The 26,140-nt window shown below is 41.7% G+C and overlaps 1 protein-coding gene across 2 annotated transcripts; it reads right to left on the reverse strand.

The window, feature by feature from the left end:
* Positions 1 to 7,744: 7,744 nt before the first annotated feature.
* On the reverse strand, positions 7,745 to 23,489 carry RBM43 (RNA binding motif protein 43). 2 transcript variants are annotated; one of them, XM_026453968.1, is made up of 5 exons: positions 23,338 to 23,477; positions 17,812 to 18,022; positions 15,047 to 15,135; positions 13,770 to 13,955; positions 7,745 to 7,902 (listed from the first exon to the last, which is right to left on the reverse strand). In XM_026453968.1, exons 1-5 carry the CDS (start codon positions 23,338 to 23,340, stop codon positions 7,891 to 7,893), a joined length of 501 nt encoding a protein of 166 aa, XP_026309753.1. In that variant the 5' UTR covers positions 23,341 to 23,477; the 3' UTR covers positions 7,745 to 7,890. The 2 variants fall into 2 exon arrangements, with proteins under 2 accessions (XP_026309753.1, XP_023073220.1); XM_023217452.2 differs by lacking the exon at positions 7,745 to 7,902 and having other exon boundaries at positions 12,815 to 13,955; positions 23,338 to 23,489.
* Between the last annotated feature and the right edge of the window lie 2,651 nt (positions 23,490 to 26,140).

The raw sequence follows: 26,140 nt of genomic DNA on the forward strand, positions 1-26,140 counted from the left end.
CATTAGCCATAAATGGTGGTAAACTACATCATAAATATATATTGTAAGAATATAAGGTCTCTACTTTTTCATTTTCACTTTTAAAGGTAAATTTAAAACATTCACAAAGGGAGACTAAATAGCATAATGAACTCCAGCTCCGACAATTGTCCGATGTTGTCAATCTTCTTTCTTCTATTATCTTCCCACCCCCTCCACACATGCACACATACTTTCAATGCCCCTATGTATCTTGAATAGAAAAGGGATTTCAGCATTACCAAGATATCATAATTTTGTGTGTGTGCGTGTGTGTGGAGACGGGGTCTTGCCATGTTGCCCAGGCTGGTCTCAGTCTCCTGGGCTCAGGCAGTCCTCCCACCGTGGCCTCCCAAAGTGCTAGGATTACAGGCATGAGCCACAACGCCCAGTCCCAAGATACCATTATGACACCTAAAAAGATTAACAGTAATTCTATAATATGGTTTAAGATCATCTTCCTGTTCAAATTTCCATAGTTGTCTCACAGGCATCTTTGTTTGTTTGTTTGTTTGTTTGTTTGTTTGTTTGTTTGTTTGTTTTGAGGCAGAGTCTTGCTCTGTCGCCCAGGCTGGAGTACAGTGGCGTGATCTCGGCTCACTGCAACCTCCGCCTCCCGGGTTCAAGCGATTCTCCTGCCTTAGCCTCCTGAGTAGCTGGGACTACAGGCACCCGCCACCACGGCTGTCTAATTTTTTGTATTTTTAGTGGAGACGCCGTTTCACCATATTAGCCAGGATGGTCTGGATTTCCTGACTTCGTGATCCGCCCGCCTCGGCTTCCCAAAGTGCTGGGATTACAGGCGTGGGCCACGGCGCCCGGCCCTCACTAGCATCTTCTTATGGCTGTTTTGTTTGACTCATAATCCAAACACGCTCCACCGATTGTATTTGGAAGTCTCTTAGGTCCCTTTATTGTGTAACACTTTACCCTCTAAAGTCTGTGATTGTTACATTTCTAATGCACGTGGAATCTTGCCTGTGAACTAAGGCTGAGCACGAAATTCACAAGTCTGCAAGCTGATTTGTAAGTACCACGGTAACTGATTGCGCCTCTGGAGCCCCCACAGCTGATTTAAATGTGGGCTATAGCAGTGTTTCAGCACAAGCGCAAAGAATTCCTCAGACAGAGATCTGGCTCCCTCTAGTGCTTTTTCAGATTATAACAGCCTCTGATTCTCAAACCAAATAAGAACTAGAAAAATGATCCCAATGTAAATAATTCCATGATGTATGCCCTTTTAGCTGCATATTTCTTATATCACACCATTCAACAATGAGGAAGGAATTATTTTATTTTCTTTAATAATGAAAGATAACGATTACTGAATATTAAGTACAGAGTCAGAAGCTACATGTTTATTCCACAGTCTATGGGAGAAGATGTCATATTCCATCATTTAAAGTAACATCATCATATAGGAGTGCAAAGACTTACTTAAAACAACAACAGCAACAACATCAAAGTAACATCATCATCTCTGCCAGAAGTCTTGCTGCTGTTTCCAAGGTACTCCTGTTGTTTTAACAGCTCCTTTATTTCAAACTGCCACTTTCTCATTTTACTCATCACTGCATTTGGGTTAGAATTGGGAGTAGATGGAGGTTTCTCTAAAAGAAATAAATTCTTACAGCTGTTTCTGATATGGCATCAAATGGATGAAAATAGAACAGAAGAGAGGGCCAGGCACGATGGCTCACACCTGTAATCCCAGCACTTTGGGAGGCTGAGCTGGACGGATAGCTTGAGCCCAGGAGTTCGACATCAGCCTAGCCAGCATGGCGAAACCCTGTTCTACAAAAAGTAGAAAAATTAGCCAGGCGTGGTGGTGCACACCTCTAGTTACAGCTACTTGGGAGGCTGAGGTAGGAGAATCGCTTGAGCCAGAAGGGCGAGGCTGCACCAAGATTGCACCACTGCAACCGAGACTGCACCACTGCACTCCAGCCTGGATGACAGAGTGAGACCCTGTCTCAAAAAAAAAATGTAAAAAAGATGAGAGACAAAATCGTTAAGACCAGGCCTTGGCACCAGGTGGCAAGAAAAGGGAAGCATAGAAAGTGTTACAAATAATTGACATCTACTAAATTAATGTACTTTAAAATAATAATTGATTGTACAAAGTATTATAACTGGCATTAAAAAAAAAAAGCAAGGGCAAGAAAACATACACCTAATCTAGGAAGGCTTATTTACCATGAATAACCTCTTCATCTCTGAGTATATAGAAATACATAGTTTTATAGACACTTTTGTATATTTATGTTTTAAAACTATAGCTACTCTGCCACAAGCCATTTTTAAAAGGGGCATTCCTGAAAGAAGAAATAAAGCTGAATTGAAGTGGAGAGTGAAGCCAGGTGTAAATTAGTTTCATCTAATGAACACATCCTGAGACTATAGGAATTCTCAGGGTAGCAATAGCATAGCTCTTCAAGCCTGGTCTCTTGCACGTGTAAGAAATTTTTTCAGCTGTGTCGAGAGAATGCCAAATTTAGGAGAACATTGCCAGCTTTGAATTCTTCACCAAAAGCTAAGGTTCAGCAACAAATCCAATACAGTTTTGATTGATTGTGAATTCAATCTAGCCCAGCTCAAACCCGATTTGACTGTGGACAGTGTTGATTTACTCCTCGCTCTCCAGTGAATCCTGAAGTTTTATTCTAGGAATAACATAAATAGGACCCACAGATAACTGTTTATAGCATTTACATCATTCTCTACCAGGATGACCTTGACTACAAGTGGACAGCTCAGATCTCAGAAATGTACCAGTGTCAGATTGTTTTATTTTTGCAATTATGTGTTGGGGAGATGAGAGCAAGACAGTAAATATTCCCACTACAAATCATTCTGAGGCTGGAATGAGAAGTTTTCTCCATATCTGGGCCAAAAAAAAGAAAAAAGACCACAGGAGCAGAGCTGGAAGAAGACTGCCTGAGATGGGCAAGGGTGATTTGCACCATCGTATCTCTGAATTACCCTTCCACCTTGTGCCATATCACTGCCACCCCTCCCCAGCTAATGGCAGTGACAAAGGGGACAGAGTCCCCTTGTCTAGGGAACACAGGTAAGTACCAGGCCGCAGAAAAACAGCAAGAGGGATAGGGATGATCTTTTAGAAACTAGGAGAGGCTGGGCACAGTGGTTCATCTGTAATCCCAGGACTTTGGGAGGCCGAGGCAGGTGGATCACCTGAGGTCAGAAGTTCAAGACCAGCCTGGCCAACAAGGTGAGATCCCATCTCTACTGAAAACACAAAAAATATTAGCCAGGCATGGTGGCATGCACCTGTAGTCCCAGCTACTAGGGAGGCTGAGACAGGAGGATCACTTGAACCTAGGAAGTGGAGGTTGCAATGAGCCAAGATTGTGTTACTGAACTCTAGCCTGGGTGACAGAGCAAGACTCCATCACAAAAATAAAAAGTAGAAACTAGGAACTAGGAGAGTCTGGTCCTTCCACAAATTCATACAGAAAGAATTTCTGACTCATCCTCTCTGGCATTAGTGGGTCACCTTAGGGAAATGGCTGTATATGTTGTTGATTGTTGACAGTTGTGTCCTATAAAGTTTTCGAGAATAACGAATCCACAAATATTAAACCATCACTCTCGGGAGAAATACAAGATTAGCTTCCCACAAGCCTCTGGTCACATTTTCATTAATCAATCAATACATAGCCTTGTTTGGTGTGTGTTTCTGTTTAAAGACACCTTATTTAATATATGCTGTTGATTCATTAGCAAGGAACTCACAGCCAACAGCACTGAAATTCATGCCTAGAAGAAACGTATCTAATATATGTATTTTCTCTGTAAAGCACATCCCAGTCTTCTCACACTTAGGAACTCTAGAAAACACTTCAAACACTAAGCATGGGGCTCATTCTAAACAGCAAAATCACCAACTAAACGCACAAAAATGTAGGGCAGGTGTGGTGGCTCAAGCCCATAATCCCAGTGCTTTAGAAGGCTGGGGTGGGAGGATGAGGTAGGAGAATCGCTTGAGGCCGGGAGTCTAAGACCAGCCTAGGCAACAAAGTGAGACCCCCGCTCCCATCTCTACAAAAAATAAAAAATAAATTAGCTGGGCATGGTGGCACGCCTATAGTCCTAGCAACTTAAGAGACTGAGGCAGGAGGATCCCTTGAGCCCAGGAATTCAAGCCATTTTTAAAAGGTGCATTCCTGAAAGAAAGCCGAATTGAAGTTGAGAATGAGGCCAGGTGTAAACTAGTTTCAGCTCAGGAACACACCCAAAGTCCCTTATATAGGAATGCTCAGGATAGCAATAACACAGCTTTTCAAGACTGGTCTCTTGCACGTGTAAGAAATGTTTTCAGCTGTGTCAAGAGAATGCCAAATTCACACCTGGCCTCACCCTCAACTTCAACTGAGCTTTATTTCTTCTTTCAGGAATGTACCTTTTAAAAATGGCCTGAACTCAGCCAGGCGCAGTAGCTCACACCTTTAATCCCAGCACTTTGGGAGGCCAAGGCAGGTGGATCACCTGAGGGCCTGGCCAACATGGTGAAACCCTGCTGTCTCTACTAAAAATAGAAAAATTAGCCAGGCATGGTGGTGGGCACCTGTAATCCCAGCTACTCAGGAGGCTGAGGCAGGAGAACTGCTTGAACCCAGGAGGCTGAGGTTGCAGTGAGCCGAGATCGCGCCATTGCACTCCAGCCTGGGCAACAAGAGTGAAACTCTGTCTCAAAAAAAAAAAAAAAAGGACTTGACCTTCTGGGCTTGAGGGATCCTCCTGCCTCCGCCTCTTAAATTGCTAGGACTAAAGGTGTATGCCACCATGCCCAGCTAATTTATTTTTTATTTTTTTTTTGTAGAGATGGGGGTCTCACTTTGTTGCCCAGGCTGGTCTCAGACTCCTGGCCTCAAGCGATTCTCCTACCTCAGCCTCCCACCCCAGCCTTCTAAAGCACTGGGATTACAGGCTTGAGCCACCACACCTGCCTTACATCTTTGTGCATTTAGTTGGTGATTTTGCCATTTAGAATGAGCCCAAGTTTAGTGTTTGAACCGAATGAAACATGATCGCGCCACTGCATTCCAGCCTAGGCAACAGAGCAAGACCCTGTCTCTAAAAATAAAAAATAAATAAAAACATGGAAAATGCATCATTAAATAGACCTCAAAAGAGACACCTGTTTACAATAAGAGAGCTGAAACAGGACGGTCACACCTGCGAACATACAGGTGGTTCAAATTTTTTGCCATTTTGTGCACATGGAGTGGGGCTTACTGATAAATGTTTGCAAGTAAGCAGACGTATAAATACGGAATCCGTGAATAATGAGGGCCAACTCTGTAAGAGGAGAGGGCTCTGTCGCTAAAGATGTGTGTTCCCGGGAGCTGGCCTACCTCGCTATGTAATGAACACGGCTCAGTCTAACTGGGCAGACTCTTCTTTTTTCACCCGTGGAAAGTACTACCATCAGCAATGGCCACAGGACTTGGTCAGCATGATGACAAGGACCGCACTAAAATGACAGACCACTGGAGACAACTTGTTAAACAGGATGGGTTCCCATGGCAAACTGGGCAAGTTTAACAGGTTTCTTTCCTTTAGGCCTGACACCCTCTGCTGAGTAAGTATCCCTGGGAGTTAGAGAGAGAGAATCAAAAAAAAAAAAGAAAGAAAAAAGCCATCTTAAAACTGAAAAGAAAAAAAAAATAAGGATTAGGGTCATTCATTTAAATATTTTAAAAGACGGACCTTATCTTGTGCCCCAGTGTGGTTTGAAATAAAATTTATAGGAGGCCATTGGTTTGAACTGAGCTCTTGCACTAGACCCAACAGACCAAACCAAAATGGAGTCACTCATGCTAAAGTGACTACTAACGTTTCACGCTACTAACCTGAAACTCAGTTGTTTATCTGAACTGAGAAATCCGAAAAAAGAAAACAGCCAAATCCCCAAACAGGCCAGTTTCAGCCAGCAGGATAAAGACGTGCCCTCTGCTTTCACCCTTACAAGAAAAGTAACTTTGAATCAAGCAGTCCACTTTCTGTTGTCTCTTTCTGCTCTCTTCAGCCCTGTTATGTCTATAAAGCCAACCTTGTCTGCACAGCTCATAAAACACTCATTCTATCTTATAGAACGCAGTGTTGCCCAATTTTAGAATTGCAAATAAAAGCCAATTAAGACCTTCAACTAAATTTGTTGTCATTTTGTCTTCTGACAGTGGTGAAACAGAATGGATCAGTTAAAAGGGTTGAAGCAATTTTCTGACCATGTGGCATGGTTTACAATATATAGCCAACAACAGAAGTCCAACTCTGACTCTGCTTTAAAAAATAAATCAGAGGGGAAATTCGAAAACCGCAAGAATCTATTCTGATCCACACTCCTAGAGGCACTACATAGAGCTATCTCCGTGGTTCCGTTAAGATGCTCCAGACGAGAGAAGAACCTGGCAGTTCCTTAACATAATAAAGCCAGAGCTCTGCCCTCTCAAAAGCTGGAGTCCCCTATTGTCTTCCGCCAGGACACAAACCACTCCCTCTGCCCTAGGGCATGAAAAACATCAGGACGGAATTCTCATATTCCCTCTCAAAACTATGTTGTGAAACAATGAACCCTGCTTCAGTTATACCTCTGTATCTGTGAGATAAGAGATTTGTAATATCAAGCATGGTCTTCCCGTTTTTTCTACTACAGAAAAAGGCCTGAAGCAAAAGCAAATCGCCTTCCCTTCTTACTATGAACTGCATCACTTTCTCTCCCTTGACTGGCAGGAATTAGAGGAACCACTGGCCACCATTAGTTATACAAGGAGTCCAGCCCCAGGTGGAGAACTTCACCTGATTGTCACAAAATCTGATGAGGTAATAGTGTTACAGGAAAGGGGTCCAGATCCAGACCTCAAGAGAGGGTTCTTGGATCTCGTGCAAGAAAGAATTTAGGGTGAGTCCATAAAGTAAAGCAAAAACAAGTTTATTAAGAAAGTAAAGGAATAAAAGAATGGCTACTTCTTAGACAGTCCAGGCTGCTGGTTGCCCATTTTTATGGTTATTTCTTGATGATATGCTAAACAAGAGGTGAATTATTCATGCCTCCCCTTTTTAGACCATATAGGTAACTTTATGATATTACCATGGCATTTGCACTGTCAGGGCACTGTGGGAGTGTAGCAGTGAGGATCACCAGAGGTCACTCTCGTCACCATCTTGGTTTTGGTGGGTTGTAGCTGGTTTCTTTACTGCAACCTGTTTTATCAGCAAGGACTTTATGACATGTATCTTGAGCCAACTTCCTGTCTCATCCTGTGACTTAGAATACCTTACCCATCTGGGAATGCAGCCCAGCAGGTCTCAGCCTCATTTCACCCAGCTCCTATTCAAGATGGAGTTGTTCTGGTTCACACGCTTCTAACAGTAGCTATTATCCCCATTTTATAGATGTGCAATGGAAGTCAAAAGTCAGTAAGCAGTGTTGCCAAAATTCAGCCTCAGATCTATCAAGCTACAAAACTCATGCCCTCAGCCACTCTGCTCTGACTGCCATATAGGTGGTATCCTTCTAACACACAGGACTGCCTGTAAGTAAATGATGCTTACTAGCATTGGGGGTATTGATGAAGAGTCAAACTCTGTAAAATATTTGAAGAGATTTATTTTGAGCCTAATATGAGTGACCATGGCCTGTGACACAGCCCTCAGGAGGTCCTGAGAACATGTACCCACGGTGGTCAGGGTACAGCTTAGTTTTACATATTTTAGGAAGGCATGAGACATCAATCAAATACATTTAAGAAATACGTTGGTTTGGTTCAGAAAGGCAGGACAACTCAAAATGGGGGCTTCCAGGCTACAGGTAAATTTAAACATTCTCTGGTTGACAGTTGGATGACTTTATCTGAAGACCTGCGATCAATAGAAAGGAAATGTTGCAGTTAAGATAAAGGATTGTGGAGACCAAGTTTTATTGTGCAGAGGAAGCTCTCAGCAGACTTCAGAGAGAGCAGGATGTAAAATGTTTCTTATTGGACTTAAAACAGTACCTGGCTCTTAGTTGATTATCTCCTAGATCTGGAAAGGAAGAAGGAAAACAAAGGAAGAAGGGGATTCTCTGTAGAATGTGGATTTTTCCCACAAGAGACTTTGCAGGGCGATTTCAAGTTACGGCAAGGAAATATGTGTTGGGGTAAAACATTTTTATTTTCTTCCCTGTCATGCCAGATTAGAAAGCAAGTCACAATATACAGGGTTAAATAAAACTCATCTGATGAGAGTTTATGGTTTGTAGGACATGACTCCCCAGACCCCTTAGACAAGAATTTGGGCAAGATACAAAATCAGACCTTAGTCCTCAGGAGAAGGGAAAGAAAGTTACTCAAATCTAAAAACAGACATTTAAAAAAACCAAAAAGTGTCAGTGAATACATAATGAAATACTACATTTTTATGGGTATGAACAAGCTGTATCTTTCAGAAAATACATGCTATAAATGGGTAAAAAAGACAATATAAGATTAATATTAAATGTTTAATAAAATGATTTATTAAAATAATTATTTATTCAATTTAAATATTTAATTAAATATTAAATATTGCAGTGAACTTTCAGAGTGAGTCAATTAACACCAGACCTCCAGTCTAAGCCTCCCAGATACCAGGAATCACTTCAGACACATGAACTTGGTAGTGGTGTACAGGGAACTTGGTAGTGGTATACAAGGCCCACGTAGTAGACTCTTGCAAATAATCCAAGAAGGAGCTCATTAAGTAACCCAGGATGCCCAGATTTTTGGGGGTATGTGCTATGAAAAAGTATCCACCTGTAATTGTTGCACCTTGAGTTCTTGTTGTTTCAAAAAGTTCCAGGAAGATGGGAGGCCAAGGTGGGTGGATCACTTGAGGTCAAGAGTTTGAGACCTGCCTGGCCAACATGGTGAAAGCCCCCTCTCTACTAAAAGTACAAAAATTAGCCGGGCATGGTGGTGCACACCTGTAATTCTAGCTACTAGGGAGACTGAGGCAGGAGAATCGCTTGAACCCGGGAGGAAGAGGTTGCCATGAGCCAAGATTGCACCACTGCACTCCAGCCCGGGTGACAGCGCGAGACTCTGTCTCAAAAAAAAAAAAAAAAAAATTTATCAGCCCGATGCCGGGTGTGGTTGCAGGTGCCTGTAATCCCAGCTACTTGGGAGGCTGAGGCAGGAGAACTGCTTGAACCCAGGAGGTGAAGTTGCAGTGAGCTGGGACCGCACCATTGCAGTCTAGCCTGGGCAATAAGAGCAAAACTCTTTCAAAAAATAAAAATAAAAAATAAAAATTTTAACAACCAATTATTTTATCTTAGGATAAAAATTTACCATATAAGTTTTTTTAAGATATCAATTGTATTTTCCTAAATTTATATTTTGATTAATAGACCTAAATACTTTTAGTCCTTTTATAAAACCTAAGAAGCCAAGAACAAACGTCTATGTATTTAGCAATTTGTTTTTTATTTTTAAATTGGGATATGATCCAGACATTTAATGAGTATCATTTAACATAATTTTAACATTTTAAAATTACATGAAAAGCTCATTTATAAATGTTTATTTCATTTATAATATTTATTTATTTCTCAATTATTATTCCTAGATTTATGAAAATTGAGATAGAACTAGTCATTTTTTTATTAATCAGTTTTATAGACTGTTATCATCAAGGGTTTATCTTGATATTAAGGTTTAAGTAAGAACCTTAAAGTTAAAAACAGCCACCCTGTTGATAACTCAGAAAAGTTTTAGCTATTTTTATTAAATCAACAATATTAATCATATTTATTTTAAAAATATAAACAAAGATCATTTTGTTTTAGGCTTTATGACTTTAAAACATCTAGCAGAGGCAAATATAAAACTGTCTGACCAGTAAACCCAGATAAAAATGTATGCTGACAATTTTGAAGACATTTCTAATTTTATTTTATCCACAATTTTAAAACCAATTAATTTATCAGATTTACTTAAGTCACATCAACTAAAAAAAACTGGGAGTTAATTACTGTACATTTTATATGAGTGCTAATTTATTTAAACCAATCAGAATAAAATTTCTTAAGGGATTTCTGGCTGACTACACCAGATTTTATGTAGATACAACATATAACATATGTACATACACATAAACATATTTAAACACATATACATACATATAAAGATATCAGAACTTTTATTTTATAATTTTAGTCATGATATAGTAAAACACATAAAAATTCACCGGTTTATAAAAATGATTAGATGCAAATTATTTTTCTGACAAAATGGGCTAAGGATAAGCTTTAAGCTTTCTTAATAGGCAATCTTACAGAGGCTGTGAATCAAATTTGGGATAAAGCAGTTTGAGTCACTCACCAATGCACTGAATTGAACAAAGAATAGTTAACTGTGAAAGTGTGCTGAATTATGTGAGTAGGAGGACCAAAAGACAAGAGTAATTTTTAACAAGGTTTATACAGTATTTTCTTGGACTCAATCCTTTGTTGTTGAAGATAAGAATGTTGCCATTCTTTTTTGGATAGGGAGGAAGGTTTTACATGGGAATTTCATCTTTGCTTTAAAAAAAAACAGTAGGAAGGTCAAAATGACTTGCTTTTATATCTGCTGGTTTTCAAGTGTTTTTGTTTTTTAAGTAGTATGTTAGAATAGCTGTTTAGAGAAGGATAAAGTGGGGATATTGTAAGAAGGGGAGGTGAAAGGTCAGGAAAAGAAAAAGTTCCAGCTTTGAGACAGTATTTTTTAACAAGGCAATTACTTGCATCCTGAATGTATTTTGTTTTAATTTTTTTTAGCCTCAAGATATCAATGAAATATGTATATCTCATTTGGAGTATATGATTTTATAGCCTCCATCTTTTAGTTCAGTTTTAAGAACAACAGACTAAATGATCCCTGTAATGTTTGAATATGTTTCTAGCTGGAGTTCTAGAAAATATTCTGGCATGACATTTAACTTTGAGAGCTCATTTCGTGGGTGCTCTGATTTAATGCCAACTATGCAAAAGCCAAGTAAATGCAAGCACTGAATACACAAAGGCCAATTAAATAAAAGCCCAGACAGAAAATAAAATACAGGCTTACCAGTAAGAATGATAAGCCTTCGCCAAAGAAAGGGAAAAATTCCCTCATCCAAGCCTCAAGGTCCAAACCTCACAGCTGAGGTCAACTGGGGGAAAATAATTCTACCCAACAGATCTACCAAACAAGAGGGGGAACGACCTCTCCCTAATCATATCCTAAATAAAACAGAACTCAAACCATATTTGAGAGTTCTGTCCAAGAGATACTCACTGGGAGGAGAAAGCATGACCTGTGAAAGTGGTGGGGGTGTGGGGGTTCAAAGGGCCCCAACACAGGTACCTCATGCCATAGCTCCAAAGGCCAGTGATTCTCCCTGAGGTGAGTCAGCTTTGTATCCCACTTCTGACACCATGTATGTCAAAGTCAAAATGAAAATGTAGACACAAAACTCTAAATTTAGTGTTTTATTTGAGAAGAATTTCAATTCTAGGTCATCTTTAGTATGTTCAACAAACAAAGAGAAGGTTGAGGGTTTTCTTTTAAACGAAGAATGTTACTTGTGGTCTTAAGAGAAAGCTCATTGGTATTAGTAAAGCTCTGGGGAGCTGGCAAGCTCCAACTGGTGGGCAATGGCCATAGGCAAAATTAGTCCTAGAGTTAAAACAGCAAGTTATCTCAACAGCTATAGACAAAACTGGTCTCAGGTTACAGCAAGTAGTTTCAGTAGCCAGGCTCACAGAGAATTATATTCTTTGAGAAATATTATGTGTGCCAAGTACTTTTTCCCCCAGCTTCTTGACTCTGTTTTAGTTGGGTGTGACAAGAATGACTCAATTTATATGAGAATCACAATTATAAGAGAACAATTATAAGAGAATCACCAATTTATGTAAGCACTTAGGCTAAAAAAGTAGTAGTAAAAACATCCTATGTGGCCAGCAGCCTTGAAACAATAGAATTTAGTCAAATAATGATTACCTGCATCAGATATGCTCTCCATCTAAGTAGTTTCCCCAGTGATTTTTGCCAGTATTCTAATTCTACATGGAGTAAACACAAACTGTGAACGTTAAGAAATTGCCCATGGCATAAAAATCACCTTTCAAACTTCTCATATGTTAAGGTTACTTCTTTTTGTTGTTGTTGTTGTTTTGTTTTTTTGTTTTTTTGTTTTTTTTTGAGACGGAGTCTGGCTCTGCCACCCAGGCTGGAGTGCAATGGCCAGATCTCAGCTCACTGCAAGCCCCACCTCCTGGGTTTAGGCCATTCTCCTGCCTCAGCCTCCCAAGTAGCTGGGACTACAGGCGCCCGCCACGCCGCCCGGCTAGTTTTTTTGTATTTTTTAGTAGAGACGGGGTTTCACCGTGTTAGCCAGGATGGTCTCGATCTCCTGACCTCGTGATCTGCCCGTCTCGGCCTCCCAAAGTGCTGGGATTACAGGCTTGAGCCACCGCGCCCGGCCTAAGTTTACTTCTTAATAATTATTATTTTCTAATAATTTGGAGTTACAGAGAAAGTAAGATTCCTTGAAAGTTTGGTGAGTTTGCCAGGCACGGTGGCTCACGCCTGTAATCCCAGCACTTTGGGAGGCCAAGGAGAGCAGAACATGAGGTCAGGAGATCGAGACCATCCTGGCTAACACGGTGAAACCCCGTTTCTACTAAAAAAAATACAAAAAGATTAGCCGGGCGTGGTGGCGGGTGCCTGTAGTCCCAGCTACTCCAGAGGCTGAGGCAGGAGAATGGTGTGAACCCAGGAGGCAGAGGTTGCTGTGAGCCGAGATCACACCACTGCACTCCAGCCTGGGTGACAGAGCAAGACTCCGTCTCAAAAACAAACAACAAACAAAAAAAAAGTTTGGTGAGTTTTTTTTCAAAGTTTTATTCCTTAGATATTATCTGTATAATCAGATAGACTGGGCTAAGCCACAGCCTCATTCCTTGTCAACTGGATAATTTCAGAAAAGTGTTTTAACTTCTCCAAATCCTAGTTTCTTCCACTATAACATGAGGATAGTCAACACTGACAATGAAGGATGAGCATAAGTATTAATGAGATAGGGTGTGTAAAGCTAGCCTCATTCATGGCAATGGTCACTGCTCAGCAAGGGAAAGCAGCCCTTATGACTATATTGCTGAGATTTTATTAACTAACCTTTTGCCCTATTAATTTCATGACCCCTTTTTTAAACAGGTAAGTGTCAGAAGAAGATCCTATAATGTCAATGTGTGTCCTATAAAAGTTAATCAGGACTTCAGGGTATCTCGAACTTAATTGTTCACATGCGCATTTGATCATTCTTTTCTCTTTCTTTTCCTTTCCTTCCAAAATAAATGTCTCTTTTCTAAGCTTTAAGTAAAGAGCATGTGACCATTCCTCAATGAGCTCTTTTACATGTTTTGCATTGTTTGGCTGAGAACCAACTTGAATGTTTTTTAGACAAATTGTGGTGATTTCACCATCCACTTTCTCCTGACTCAGAATGTGGAATTTTTTCAGTGTGCTTTCATAAGATCTACACTTGTGTTGCAGGTAAAGAAAAACATCTGTGTCAAGCACAAGCATTTCTCCACTTCTAGCAGTCTCGGGTACTAAGGTCCTGACTGATGCCAAAGAGTTATTACTTCTCTGTAGATTCCTTTGGGGATTTTGTCTATTCCACTTTCTTCCCTCACTGGTAAAATTTCTGTCTTTTTCTAAGAGAGAACATGCTCTTACTAGCAAAGATTCTTTGAGCCTCTTGACAGCCAGAAATGATCCTTCCACGGAGATTCTTCCATTGGGTTTCAAAGGACTGAAGTTTAAACTCGGGATTTTTTTTTTCAGGTCCTTCACCAGAGTTTCTAGAGTAACTTCTTTCCCAAAAACAGAAAGATCAAGGACGGCATTTACAGAGCTGAAGATCTAAAATTAAAAAGAGAGAAATGAAAACAGTACTGCCTAGTGGGAGAGACTACATAAACATGTTCTTTTCTGCCATTTTCTTGTCTCTGCAGAAATTGCATTAAACCAAGCCCCAGTTGCCTGCCCCAGACTTCCTGACTTCTTGTACCAGGGCAGCCCATCAAAGTGATCCCATTTTGTTCAATTTGGGATTCACACTCCCTCACCACATATCCCAAAACAGAGGTGCCCAAATAATTTTTAGAGGCAGAATTCCTTTTTGAAACAGTTTTATGCAGAACCATACATATAAACTGCTCTGGTTCTGCTTGGATAGGGGTCCCCCAAGAGTCATTCCCACCCCCAGTCTAAAGTTCATCAGATGGCTGCATACAACTCTGAGTGTCTTACAGAATCAAGTTAGTAAACCATTGCTTTGTATTTTAACTTTTTCTTCTTTTTCTTATTTCCTGTCTCTTCAAGGCTTCTTTTTAATGTTCATTCTAATTGTGTTTTCCCAAAATAAGCCTTTAGGTTGGTACCTGGCATCATCCATGACAGTATAAGAGCTTACCATCACTTTAAAAGCATTAAGTGAGGCTGGGCGTGGTGGCTCACCCCTGTAATCCCAGCACTTTGTGGGGCTGAGGTGGGAGGATTGCTTGAGTCCAGGAGTTTGAGACCAGCCTGGGCAACATAGGGACACCCTGTCTCTAAAAAAACTACAAAAATTAGCCAGGCCTGGTGGTGCACACCTATAGTCCCAGCTACTCGGGAGGCTGAGGCAGGAGAATCACCTGAGCCCAAGACGCAGAGGTTAGAGTGAGCTATGAGTATGCCACTACCTAGGTGACACAGCAAGACCTTGTCTCAAAAAATACACATTTTGTAAAATAAAACATTAAGTGACACACATAGAAAGATAAAAACAGATGAGGCGATAACCAAAATTTCAAGGGCCAGGGTTGGCCTTTAACACTGACTCAGGGAGTTTGCATTTTCTTTCCTAGAGGTCATGGAGTGAGAGCACTTTGTGTCCCCTGCCGTAAGAAAAACTTCAAAGAAGAAATGGGATACAGGACTATCAGTACACCTTCAGCATCACACCTTACCTTGTCACTAAAATGAGAGACTGTGAGTTCAGCATGTCTAGCCTTCCTTGCTAGCCGGTGTTTCTTTTGTCTGATGACATTCTCTGCAACTAAGTGGAAACACTGGCATCAAAAGTGTTTATGGCACGATACACTAATAATTTTTTAATAAAATAGGCATATTCAATTATACAAGAATGTCTAAGATTTTTTTCCACATTTTTCCTCTAAATTCAACGTTCAAGTCACTTTTTTGTTGCACTTTAACTCATTAAAGTTCATTGTATGTGTAAATATGATCCAAATCACATGTTATAAAACACACAAGGCATTATATGCATGAATAAAAAAAAAAAGGTATATCCCCATCTCTGTTAATTCTAGTCACAAGAAGACTTTACATTCTTGATTCAAGTTATCATACTATTCTGGTTTTCCTCCCAATTCACTGGCTGACCGGCTGAGTCTCCTTCCTAATCCTCCTCTCTTCCCATTCTCTAGACGTTGGCCAGACCTGGACCTCAGGCCTCATGCTTCTTTGCTAACCTGTACCCATCCCCTGGGTGATCTCAACAATCTCCATGGCTTTAGACACCATCTCTACATGAATTGTTTTCAAAATTCTATCTTCAGCCTCGATCCTTCTCCCTTCTGCCTGTAGAACTCTCTACCTCATTATCCTAATAGGCGTCTCATTGACCCAAACTGAACTCTTGATAACTATCTCCCTTCCAAATGTATTCTATCCCCAGTGTTCTCTACCACAGAAAATGACATTTAATCCATCAACATGTCCCAAATACTCACCAGTTCTTATCACCTGCCCTGCTACTGCCCTATCAAAACCAACGATGAGTAGTAATTTCTGTTCTTCAAACAGCTGCTAGGTTGCTCATTTAAGAAAAAGCAGTCCAATCTTGTCAATCCCCTGCTTGAAACCTTCCCTGTCACCCAGAATAAAATCCCAGATACCTTGCCATGATCCAGCAGTTACTGAGCATAAACTGGCCCCGGCCCCCCATCTAACCACATCTCCTATCACTCTCCCCCAGCTCATTCCAATCCAGCCACACAGGCCTCCTTGCTGTTCTTCCACACACCCAGCATGCTCCCCACTCGCAGAATTACCAGTCCTTCCCTTGGCCTAGAATGTTCTCCCCGCTTATCTGCATGAATCATTCCCTTACTTGGCTTCTGCTCAAATGTCATCTAAACAGAGCATTTCCCTTCCTATTCATCTAAAACAGCACTTTCCATCATATTCTGTCCCTTTATTCTTCTTTATATCTTGTCATAGCACTTATTATTGATGAATATATAATCATAAATAAAAATATTTAAATAAACAAATATCTAAGTTGTATATAAATAAAGCATCCAACATATTATAGATTCATTTGTTTAAAATCTGTCCAGATGTACATTTCAAGAAAAAAAAAGACTTTGCCTATTTCACTCACTGCTGTATCCTCAAGACCTAGCATGTTGCCTGGTAAATAACAGGTACTCAGAAAATATTTATGAATGACCAAGGCCAATCTCTCCCTCTCAATCTCTCTCTGAGTTGCCAATTCAACATATAAAATATTAACTTTCAAAAACACTACCATCTCCTTAGAGAAATACTGAGCCCCTGAGCCCCCTCCTGCCATCCCTTACCTGAACATCCCCATTGAGAAGAAATGACTTAATTAATGGTGACAGCTAAAGGTACTGAAAATCCATAGTGCCTTGGATCTTTCTCTGGACTCTGTCTCCCCTCAAGCAAAGCAAGGTCTCTTCCTCTGCTCCTACCCCCATGTGGTATGTTCATCTCCAAGAGTCTGGCACGGAGACTTGTTTTTCTCTGGCAATGCATTTTCTGCCAGCCACTAAGTTGTAAAGAAGGTTGCCCATTCCATGAGGCTGAAGGGGTGTTGTGTGCTCTGCCAACCCGGTTTCCTCACCATCTAAGTCAGGGATTAGGTGCAGGGAGCAGAATGACTCAATCTGATCTCAGAGTCAAGCCACACTTCTCAATTCAACTTTGCCAGTAATAAGGCAGATACTATATTAGAATATCTATTTATTCTAAAATATATAGTTGAGGCCACCTGAAAATTCCCAAAGTAGTCATCTTGTTTGTGAGATTATATATCATCTTTATGAGGCTTTTCTCCATTTTTGTCTGTATTTTACAGGTTTTCTACAATAAAATGTAACACTTTCACCCCAAGATATAGACAGATTCAAAATACAGAAAAAAGTTTTCAAGAATTTGCCAGTCACTAGCAACTTTATCATGAGCCATTTTCATATCTTTTCTTCCTCAAGCAGTATCATGCCATTTGTATATTCAATAAACAATAAAATTTTTTTTTAAAAAGTTACTTTAGCCAGGGGTGGTGGCTCACGCCTGTAATGCCAATACTTTGGGAGGCCAAGGCAGGCAGCTCACTTGAGGTCAGGAGTTTGAGACCAACCTGGCCAACATGGTGAAACTCCGTCTCTACTAAAAATACAAAAATTAGCTGGGTGTGATGGTGGGCGCCTCCTGTAATCCCAGCTATTCAGGAGGCTGAGGCAGGAGAATCACTTGAACCTGGGAGGTGGAGGTTGCAGTGAGCTGAGATCACACCACTGCACTCTAGCCTGGGCAACAGAGTGAGACTGTCTCAAAATAAAAAAAGAGAGAAAAAAAGCTACTTTAAAATTTACCAGTTCCATGGATCATTTTAATAAAATGTAATTTTTAAATTTCATTGAAGAAGTATTTCTAAAATTACAAAAATTTGATTTAGAAATACCTTTTTTTTCTTTGAATATTACATATGCAACTCCCTTGGTTCTTGTCGGATATATCACATCTTCAACATCTCCGCCCTCATTCTTAATGTCTTGGAAGTGGCTCTTTACTAATAGGGCCAATAACTGATCACTAAAAAGGCCAACTGGAAGACCAGCAACTACAACCGTTCTTTCAGGAGCTTTGGATTCCTTGACATTCAAAACTGACGCCTGTAAGAGAAACAGTAGGTTATTCTTTAAAAATGCAAGACTCTACGTAATAAAGGTGACATCACACTTCAGTAGAGAGAATATCTTATTCTATAAAAGTACTGGTGCAGCTGGTTAGATACTTTTTAAAAGGGGTGTAGGGGAGTAAATCCTTGCTTCACACCATATACCAACATAAACTCTGTATGAATTTAAGAGTTAAATGTAAAAATTAAACCTTTTTTTTTTTTGAAATGGAGTCTCTGTTACCCAGGCTGGAGTGCAGTGGCGTGATCTCAGCTCACTACAACCTCTGCCTCCTGGGTTCAAGCAATTCTCCTGCCTCAGCGTCTCAAGTAGCTGGGATTGCAGGTGTCCACCACCATACTCAGCTAATTTTTGTATTTTTAGTAGACACGAGGTTTCACCATGTTGGCCAGGCTGGTCTCAAACTCCTGACCTCAACTGATCTGCTGCCTCAGCTGCTTAAAGTGCTGGGATTACAGGCATGAGCCACCTCACCCAGCCACCCTTTTTTTCATAAGTTGAAAATACTGGTTAATATTTGTCTGATTTAGGAAGCCCTAAAAATAATGGAAGAAGTTACCATCCTTTTTTTAATAAGTTGAAAATATTGGTTAATATTTGTCTGATTCAGGAAGGTCTAAAAATAATGGAAGAAGTTACAAAGGAAAAGATCAAAAATATAAATTTAAAAATTTATTAATTAAAAATAAGTCAAACTAACCACAAAATATGGTATGTGGAGGTGGCTATATGTTTTCTTTACATTGTAGAGTCTAAAGTATGTGAGAGAGTAAGAAACACATCCCCTACTTTTATTGTCAGAATCAGGAAAGTTACCATAAAAAAAAAAAAAAAAAACCCTGGGCCATGTATAGTGGCTCACGCCTGTAATCCCAGCACTTTGGGAGGCTGAAGCGGGGAGATCACCTGAGGTCAGGAGTTCGAGACCAGCCTGGCCAACATGGTGAAACCCCTTCTCTACTAAAAGTACAAAAAGTAGCGGGGCGTGGGGTGGGCGCCTGTAATCCCAGTCACTCGGTAAACTGAGACAGGAGAATCACCTGAACCCAGGAGGTGGAGGTTGCAGTGAGCCCAGATCATACCACTGCACTCCAGCCTGGGCAGCAAGAGACTCCGTTTCTAAATAAATAAACAAACAAACAAACAAACAAAGCCCTGGCAATAACATAGGGACTGCAACGGAGTAAATCCTGCCTCCCAGCACATATCTGACATGAAAGTCAGCCATAGCAAATCCACACTATTGCAGACCCTGCCACCATGCTGGATGGACACAGAGTATCAACTGGAAGTAAATCCTTCCTTGGGCTCATTCTCTTTGAACTTTTATTATCCAGTTAAGGCTTCTATTTAAATGCTTTAATTTGTCCCTCAGCCTCATTTAGGGAAATGGATTTATAAGCTTCTCCCAATTTTTATACAGTTAGTCCACCTGAGCTCAAACATAAGCTGTCCTAAGTTACCTGGGGTTGGACAGGACAGCTCATGGGCTAGAGTAATGGTTAGCAGACCAGAAAGGAATTTGGGGCCCTCAGTCCAGAGGCCTCTCTATTCAATAGGACTCCACTGAAACTATTTCTGACCTACCAGATCAGGAAGACAGTGTAAGCACCCGCACACACACACACACACATACCACACACACACACAGTGTCCTGTACATCCCAAGAGCCCCGTAAAATGAAAGTAAAACAATTTTAAAAAGCAGCCCAGGCACGGTGGCTCACACCTGTAATCCTACCACTTTGGGAGGCCGAGGCGGGTGGATCACCCAAGGTCAGGAATTCTAGACCAGCCTGGTCAACATGGTGAAATGCCGTCTCTACTACAAATAAGCTGGGTGTGGTGGCAGGCGCCTATAATCCAGATGAAACCCAGTCTCTACCAAAAACACAAAAAATTACCCGAGTGTGGTGGTGCACACCTGTAGTCCCAGCTAGCTACTCCAGAGGTGGAGATAGGAGGATCACTTGAGCCCAGGAGCTCAAGGCTGCAGTGAGCCAAGATGGCACCATGGCACTCCAGCCTGGGTGACAGAACAAGGTTCTGTCTAAAAAAAAAGAAAAGCCTGAATGAACACTCCAGAGAGAACCTGCTAGCATTTATATCCCAGAGCAAGTTCTCCCCCATTTATGGGATTTGAAGGGGCCCCAGCCTAAAAATCATAAGTACTTGCATTAGTTTAAGTAAATTATGGAATGCAGACCGGGCAAGGTGGCTCACACCTGTAATCCCTGAACTTTGGGAGGCCGAGGCAGGAGGATCACCTGAGGTCAGGAGTTCGAGGACAGCCTGCCAGCCTGGTGAAATCCCATCTCTACCAAAAATAACAAAAATTATCTGGGCGTGGTGGCACATGCCTGTAGTCCCACCTACTTGGGAGGCTGAGACAGGAGAATGGCTTGAATCTGGGAGGTGGAGGTTGTAGTGAGCACCACTGCACTCCAGACTGCCTAGGCAATAGAGGGAGACTTTGTCCCAAAAAAAAAAAAAAATTATGGAATGCAAAAAAAAAAAGGAAAGGAAAAGGAAAGAGAAAGAAGAAAAAGAAAGAACAAGAAAGAAAGAAAGAAAGAAAGAAAGAAAGAAAGAAAGAAAGAAAGAAAGAAAGAAAGAAAAGAAAGAGAAAGACCGAAAGAAAGAAAGAAGAAAAGAGAAAAGAAGAGAAAGAGGAAGGAAGGAAAGAAGGGAGGGAGGGAATCCATTTGACCCATTTGCTGGGAACATTTTCCTAGAAGTGGAAAAGGAAAAATACACATAACATTGGACTAAAAGGAGAAAAAAGTAATCACAGCACACTATTGGGACCGGCTATAAACAATATTTACTGTTTACATTATTATTGGTTTTTCACTTTTAGACAAACCTGCTAACTCTTAAAAAAGGCCAGGTGCAGTAGCTCCTGACTATAATCCCAGCACTTTGGGAAGCTGAGGTGGGCAGATCACTTGAGGTCAGAAGTTTGAGATCAGCCTGGCCAACATGGTGAAACCCCATCTCTACTAAAAATACAAAAATTAGTGGTGGCAGAACCAGAATGGCTTGAACACGAGAGGTGGAGGTTGCAGTGGGCCAAGATCGTGCCACTGCACTCCAGCCTGGGTGACAGAGTGAGACTCTGTCTCAAAAAAAAATAAAAATAAAAACAAAAATATTGAAGATTTAAATATGGCTACAAAAAAATAGAAGTGCTCAACCCTGTCAATGTAAGAATGAAGGCAGGGACATCATATCAGAAAGCAAAAAGGCATAAAGAAAAACTTTATTTTTCTAGTGAAGTTTCCCTCACTGCATTTGTGTTTATTTCTTTTGGGAGATCTTCTTCTTTTTTTCTTTTCTTTTTTTTTTTTTTTTTTTTTGAGACGGAGTCTCGCTCTGTCACCTACCCTGGAGTGAGTGCAGTGGTGTGATCTTGGCTCACTGCAACCTCCACCTCCTGGGTTCAAGTGATACTCCTGCCTCAGCCTCCCGAGTAGCTGGGACTACAGGCACCAGCCACCATGCCCGGCTAATTTTTGTATTTTTAGTAGAGACGGGGGTTTCACCATTTTGGCCAGGCTGGTCTCGAACTCCTGACCTCGTGTTCCACACCCCCTCCCCCCACCCCCGGCCTCTCAAAGTCTTTTTTTTTTTTTTTTTAGACAGAGCCTCGCTCTGTTGCCCAGGCTGGAGTACAATGGCGTGATCTTGGCTCACTGCAACCTCCGCCTCCTGGGCTCAAGTGATCCTTCTACCTCAGCTTCCCGAGTATCTGAGACTACAGGTGGGTGCCATCACGCCCAGCTAATTTTTGTATTTTTAGTGGAGACTCCCGACCTCAAGAGATCCGCCCGCCTTGGCCTCCCAAAGTGCTGGGATTACAGGAGTGAGCCACCGCGCCTGGCAGGGAGATCATTTTCTGCACTCCAACAATATCAAAGAAAAACATGCAATCAATTTAAACTCAGGAAATCTTACTTCAGTTCTATGCCCTCATTAGTACTAATACCGTATTTCTTTATTTGAATGTCTACATGTAATTTATCTTTAAAATCAAAGAAACTTCTCCCTGAACCAGTATTTTTAGGAGAAAAAAACATAAAGGTGTAAATTTTGTTTGGTAAGAACTAGTTTCTACGAATCATCTAATGAATTAGTACTTCAATGACTTGCCAGTATTTGTCCTTCTTTTCGTAGGCTGGAGAAAGTATGGCTAATACAGATAATTTTACTGAGGTCAGTTATGAATAATGAGGGTTATTCATCTCTTCTACCCACGATTAAGATAAAGAATTGTCCTAGAGAAAGACAGTCCTTTCAAGGACTTTGCAACGAGCAGCTTTTAGCCAAGAGATACTAAGGTCACCTTAGTAATGGCGCTTTTCCTTGCATCAGTATTGTGTTATAACAGACTTGGCCGTCTTATCAGAAAGCAAAAAGTATATAGAAAAACTTTACTTTTGTAAGTAAGGCATTGGGAAGAAAAAGAAGATTAATTCACTGCATTTGTTTACATTGATTTTCTCAAAATCAGTTGTTTATTTTGAATGCCGACGCCTTTACCGCCACCAGATCAACAAAAACACACTTGCATCTCACAATTGCTTTTGCATTTCCGGGACTCTAGCATTTTAGAACAGGAATTAAAGGCCTTGCCAAGGCTTTTAAGCGATTGATGGAAACAAAACAAAACACAGAGGCTAAATTTTGAATTTGCTAACTTTTCTTCCTCACCAGCACTAACAGTAAAAACGTCCTTTGTGTCTCTAGAGAGAAAACTAAAACCACAAAAGACAAGAATTCGCACCAAGGCAGACATAAGACATGAGGATGTCTTCCTGACTTGCGTCCTTGTTCTTACTAGCCCTTTTCTAAAGGCACTGCGGCCTCCATTTCTGGCTAATCAGTCCACTTTTGTTCCCCCCGAGGCGTGGGAGGCCAACAGTTAAGCCCTAATAGCCTGCGAAGCAGCTCCTCGAGGAAACGGCGGCGTCCCCGTCGCCTGTGCAGTGGGTGCGGGAGGTGGCAGCCTAGTCCTGCGCTTCTGCAGCGGGCCTACACCGCACCGCTGTACGTGAATTTCAGGAGCCCGCAGTGCGGCCGCCCGGGAAGGTGCAGCGAGGCTGACCTGAGTTTGCCCGCCTGGGTGGACGGCTCTCCGGGGTCCCCAGGGCCCCTCCGCGCGCCGCCCCTTCCCGCGCAGCCCTGCACCCTGGCCCGTCGCGCCCGGTTCCACGCCTTTCTAGGGGACCATGGCGACAGTGCAGGCACGGACCTGCTCCGCAAAATCCAAAGCAAAAGCAACTTGCCATGGCGGAGGAGAGACGCGCCCTCGGCGGCCGCAGGAAGCCCACAACCAGCGGAACGCGGGGGATGGGGAGAAGAGCGAGCAGGCAGGTTTTGGTTTCGTTATTTTGTTCCCGCTCCCTTGGAGGCTACGAAGAAAAGGGCGGCCCTTCCACCGGATCCGGCTGTCTGCTACCTCGTGGCCTGTGGGTGGGAGCTCGGACTCAGGAGTGCTGTTGCCAGCGCCTGCCCAGATGCCCTCCGTATTTTTGCAACTTTTGGAAGCACGCTGGAGGCCGAGAGGATTCCTCGACAGGAAATTTGGGGATTCTGTGGGTGATGCATCAGTGATTGCAATTTTGTTTTTACCCGTTTTGCTAAGCAGCAGGAACAACAGCAGAGTTGATTTAAAAAAAGAAAAAACGCAAAACGGGAAAACACATAGGAGGTGGTGGCCGCTTCCTGTGTTGATACTGGGGGGCTACGCTTTTCATAACGTCAATCATCTCGTAGTTGCAGAGAGCCCTAGATGTCATGACAGTTTTGAATCGCATGCATTATCATGTAAGAGAGTTAAATATCTTGCATGCATGCTGTCTTCTGTGTTTATATATTCGATCCCATGAAGTTGAAGGGCATGTGGCTAAAACCTTTTTACTACATGAAACTTTACAACACTTTTGAAAACAATTCAATTTGGTTTATGCGCACTGTAATATTTCTCCAGATAATTGTCCAAAATTTCCCATACAGAAGGCTTTTGTCCTCATTAGTTGCTGGCCTCAACCTAACCATCTAGGATATTAAACTGCTGCCAGAATTTTACATCCAGCTACCTTTACTTTTTAGAACGTTTTCTCTATAATGTTATTGATACCAATTTCTACTTCACACAGATGTTTTTTTACAACAGCAAGTAAAGTTTTTCTAGCATCAGTTTTTAAAAGCCCTTCGCTCAGTGAAATCTGAATGTCTTTCCTATGCCCTTATGATCTGTCCGGCCTTCTTCCCCTTCCCCCCCCCCCCCCCTGTGCCTTTTCCTCTGCACAACCCACCCCAGTTCCCCAACCCCCACCTCAACCCCCAACCCCGTGTTGGTCACCTTCCCAGCCCAGACCAGGAGCCCTCTTGGACCTCTACCGGGTGCTAAGGATACAGGATGAAAGCACCAGGTCCCTCCCAACAGAGAGCTCACCACCTTGTCCATGCCTTAATATAGGACCCCTGAATGGCACCTATGGGGACACAGGGAATCTCTGGACAAACTTCAAAATCAAATCAATGAATGCATGAAGAACAAAGGTAGATGGCTAGCAGATATGAAGAAAGCCAATCCCACTCCTAAGAAATGTACATTGAAATAAAAAGATACCATTTTTCCACAACTAGAGCTGCAAAACTAAAAAGTGTTAGCCTGAATGTAAGAAAGCATCAGAGTTGCTGCAAGCATAGATAGATGCAAATACTTCTAAAGATTTTTATCAAAATGTAAAATGCAAAAAAATGTAAAATGCACATATTCTTAGTCTCAGCAATTCTTTTAGAACTGAACTTGAAGTTATAGTGCACAAATGGCACTAAGATATTGTACAATGAAATTTTAGTTGTACATTGCTTGAAATACAGGTAGTAATTTTTTTTATAAACTGGAATCCACCTAGTTTATCAATGAATGGAGCTATTTATTATATGGCTGATGGTATATCAGTAAGGCACAAGGCTATAAAGATTTTAAAACAGAATGAGGAAGGGGGCAGTGGCTCCCACCTGCATTCCCAGAGCTTTGGGAGGCCAAGGTGGGTGGATCACTTTGAGCTCATGAGGTCCAGACCAGCTTGAGCAACAAGGCGAAACCCGTCTGTACTAAAAATACAAAAATTAGCCGGCCTGGTGGCACACACCTGTAATCTCAGCTACTTGGGAGGCTGAGGCTAGAGAATCGCTTAAACCCAGGAGACAGAGTGAGCCAAGATCACACCACTGTACTCCAGCCTGGACGACAGAGTAAGACTGTCTCAAGAAGAAAAAAAAAGAAAAACAGAATGAGGTAGATCTGTATGTAATTCCCCAATTTATATTTTCTCTCCAGATGTATGTATCTAAGTGCCGACTTGAATGTCAAGCAAACATCTGAAATTTAACAAGTAGAACTCTTCTTGTCCCCTTCTTAATTCCCCCTCAAGAATTGGCAGCACTGTCCACCCATGAGCTCAAGCTCATGACCCAGTCCTTGATTTCTCTTTTCCTCATCCTTCTTAGTATACCCCAACAGCAGGCCTTCCAGAGGGACCCCGTATCAGTCATTCTTTCCAGCTGCATCCCTACCATCCTCATCCAGTCTCCATCCTCTCTAGCTCCTCACTCCATTCTTGCTACCCCACCCAGAAGGATCTTTTTAAAATGTAAATCAGATTCGACTTCTGTTTAAATACTTCATTGTTTTCATTGCTTTCACCTGAGCCACAATGACCTTGATCCTTTTTTTCTGGCCAGATCTCCTACCACTGCCGCGACCCTCTGCTGCAGTCACAACAAGCTGTCAGCCTGGGAGTTTTGCCTGACCTGTGTACTGTGTCCCTGCCTCAATAGCTCCGCCCTGATCTTCACTTGACTGGCTCCTGCTGTCACTTGGGTCTTAGCTACAATAATGTTGGAGGCCGAAAGATTGAGGGTCGTGATCAACCCAGTATACCACTGGAGGCTGCATGAGTAAACAGCAAACTGTTCTCATAAATGCATAATGTTGGCAAACTGACAAACTGAGTATGCCACCCAGAAGGAATGCTGAGGGCAGTCACGCCCCCTCAGTCTTTCAGCTTCCAACAC

The sequence above is a fragment of the Piliocolobus tephrosceles genome, chromosome 11 (assembly GCF_002776525.5).
Source record: "Piliocolobus tephrosceles isolate RC106 chromosome 11, ASM277652v3, whole genome shotgun sequence".
NCBI lineage: Eukaryota > Metazoa > Chordata > Mammalia > Primates > Cercopithecidae > Piliocolobus > Piliocolobus tephrosceles.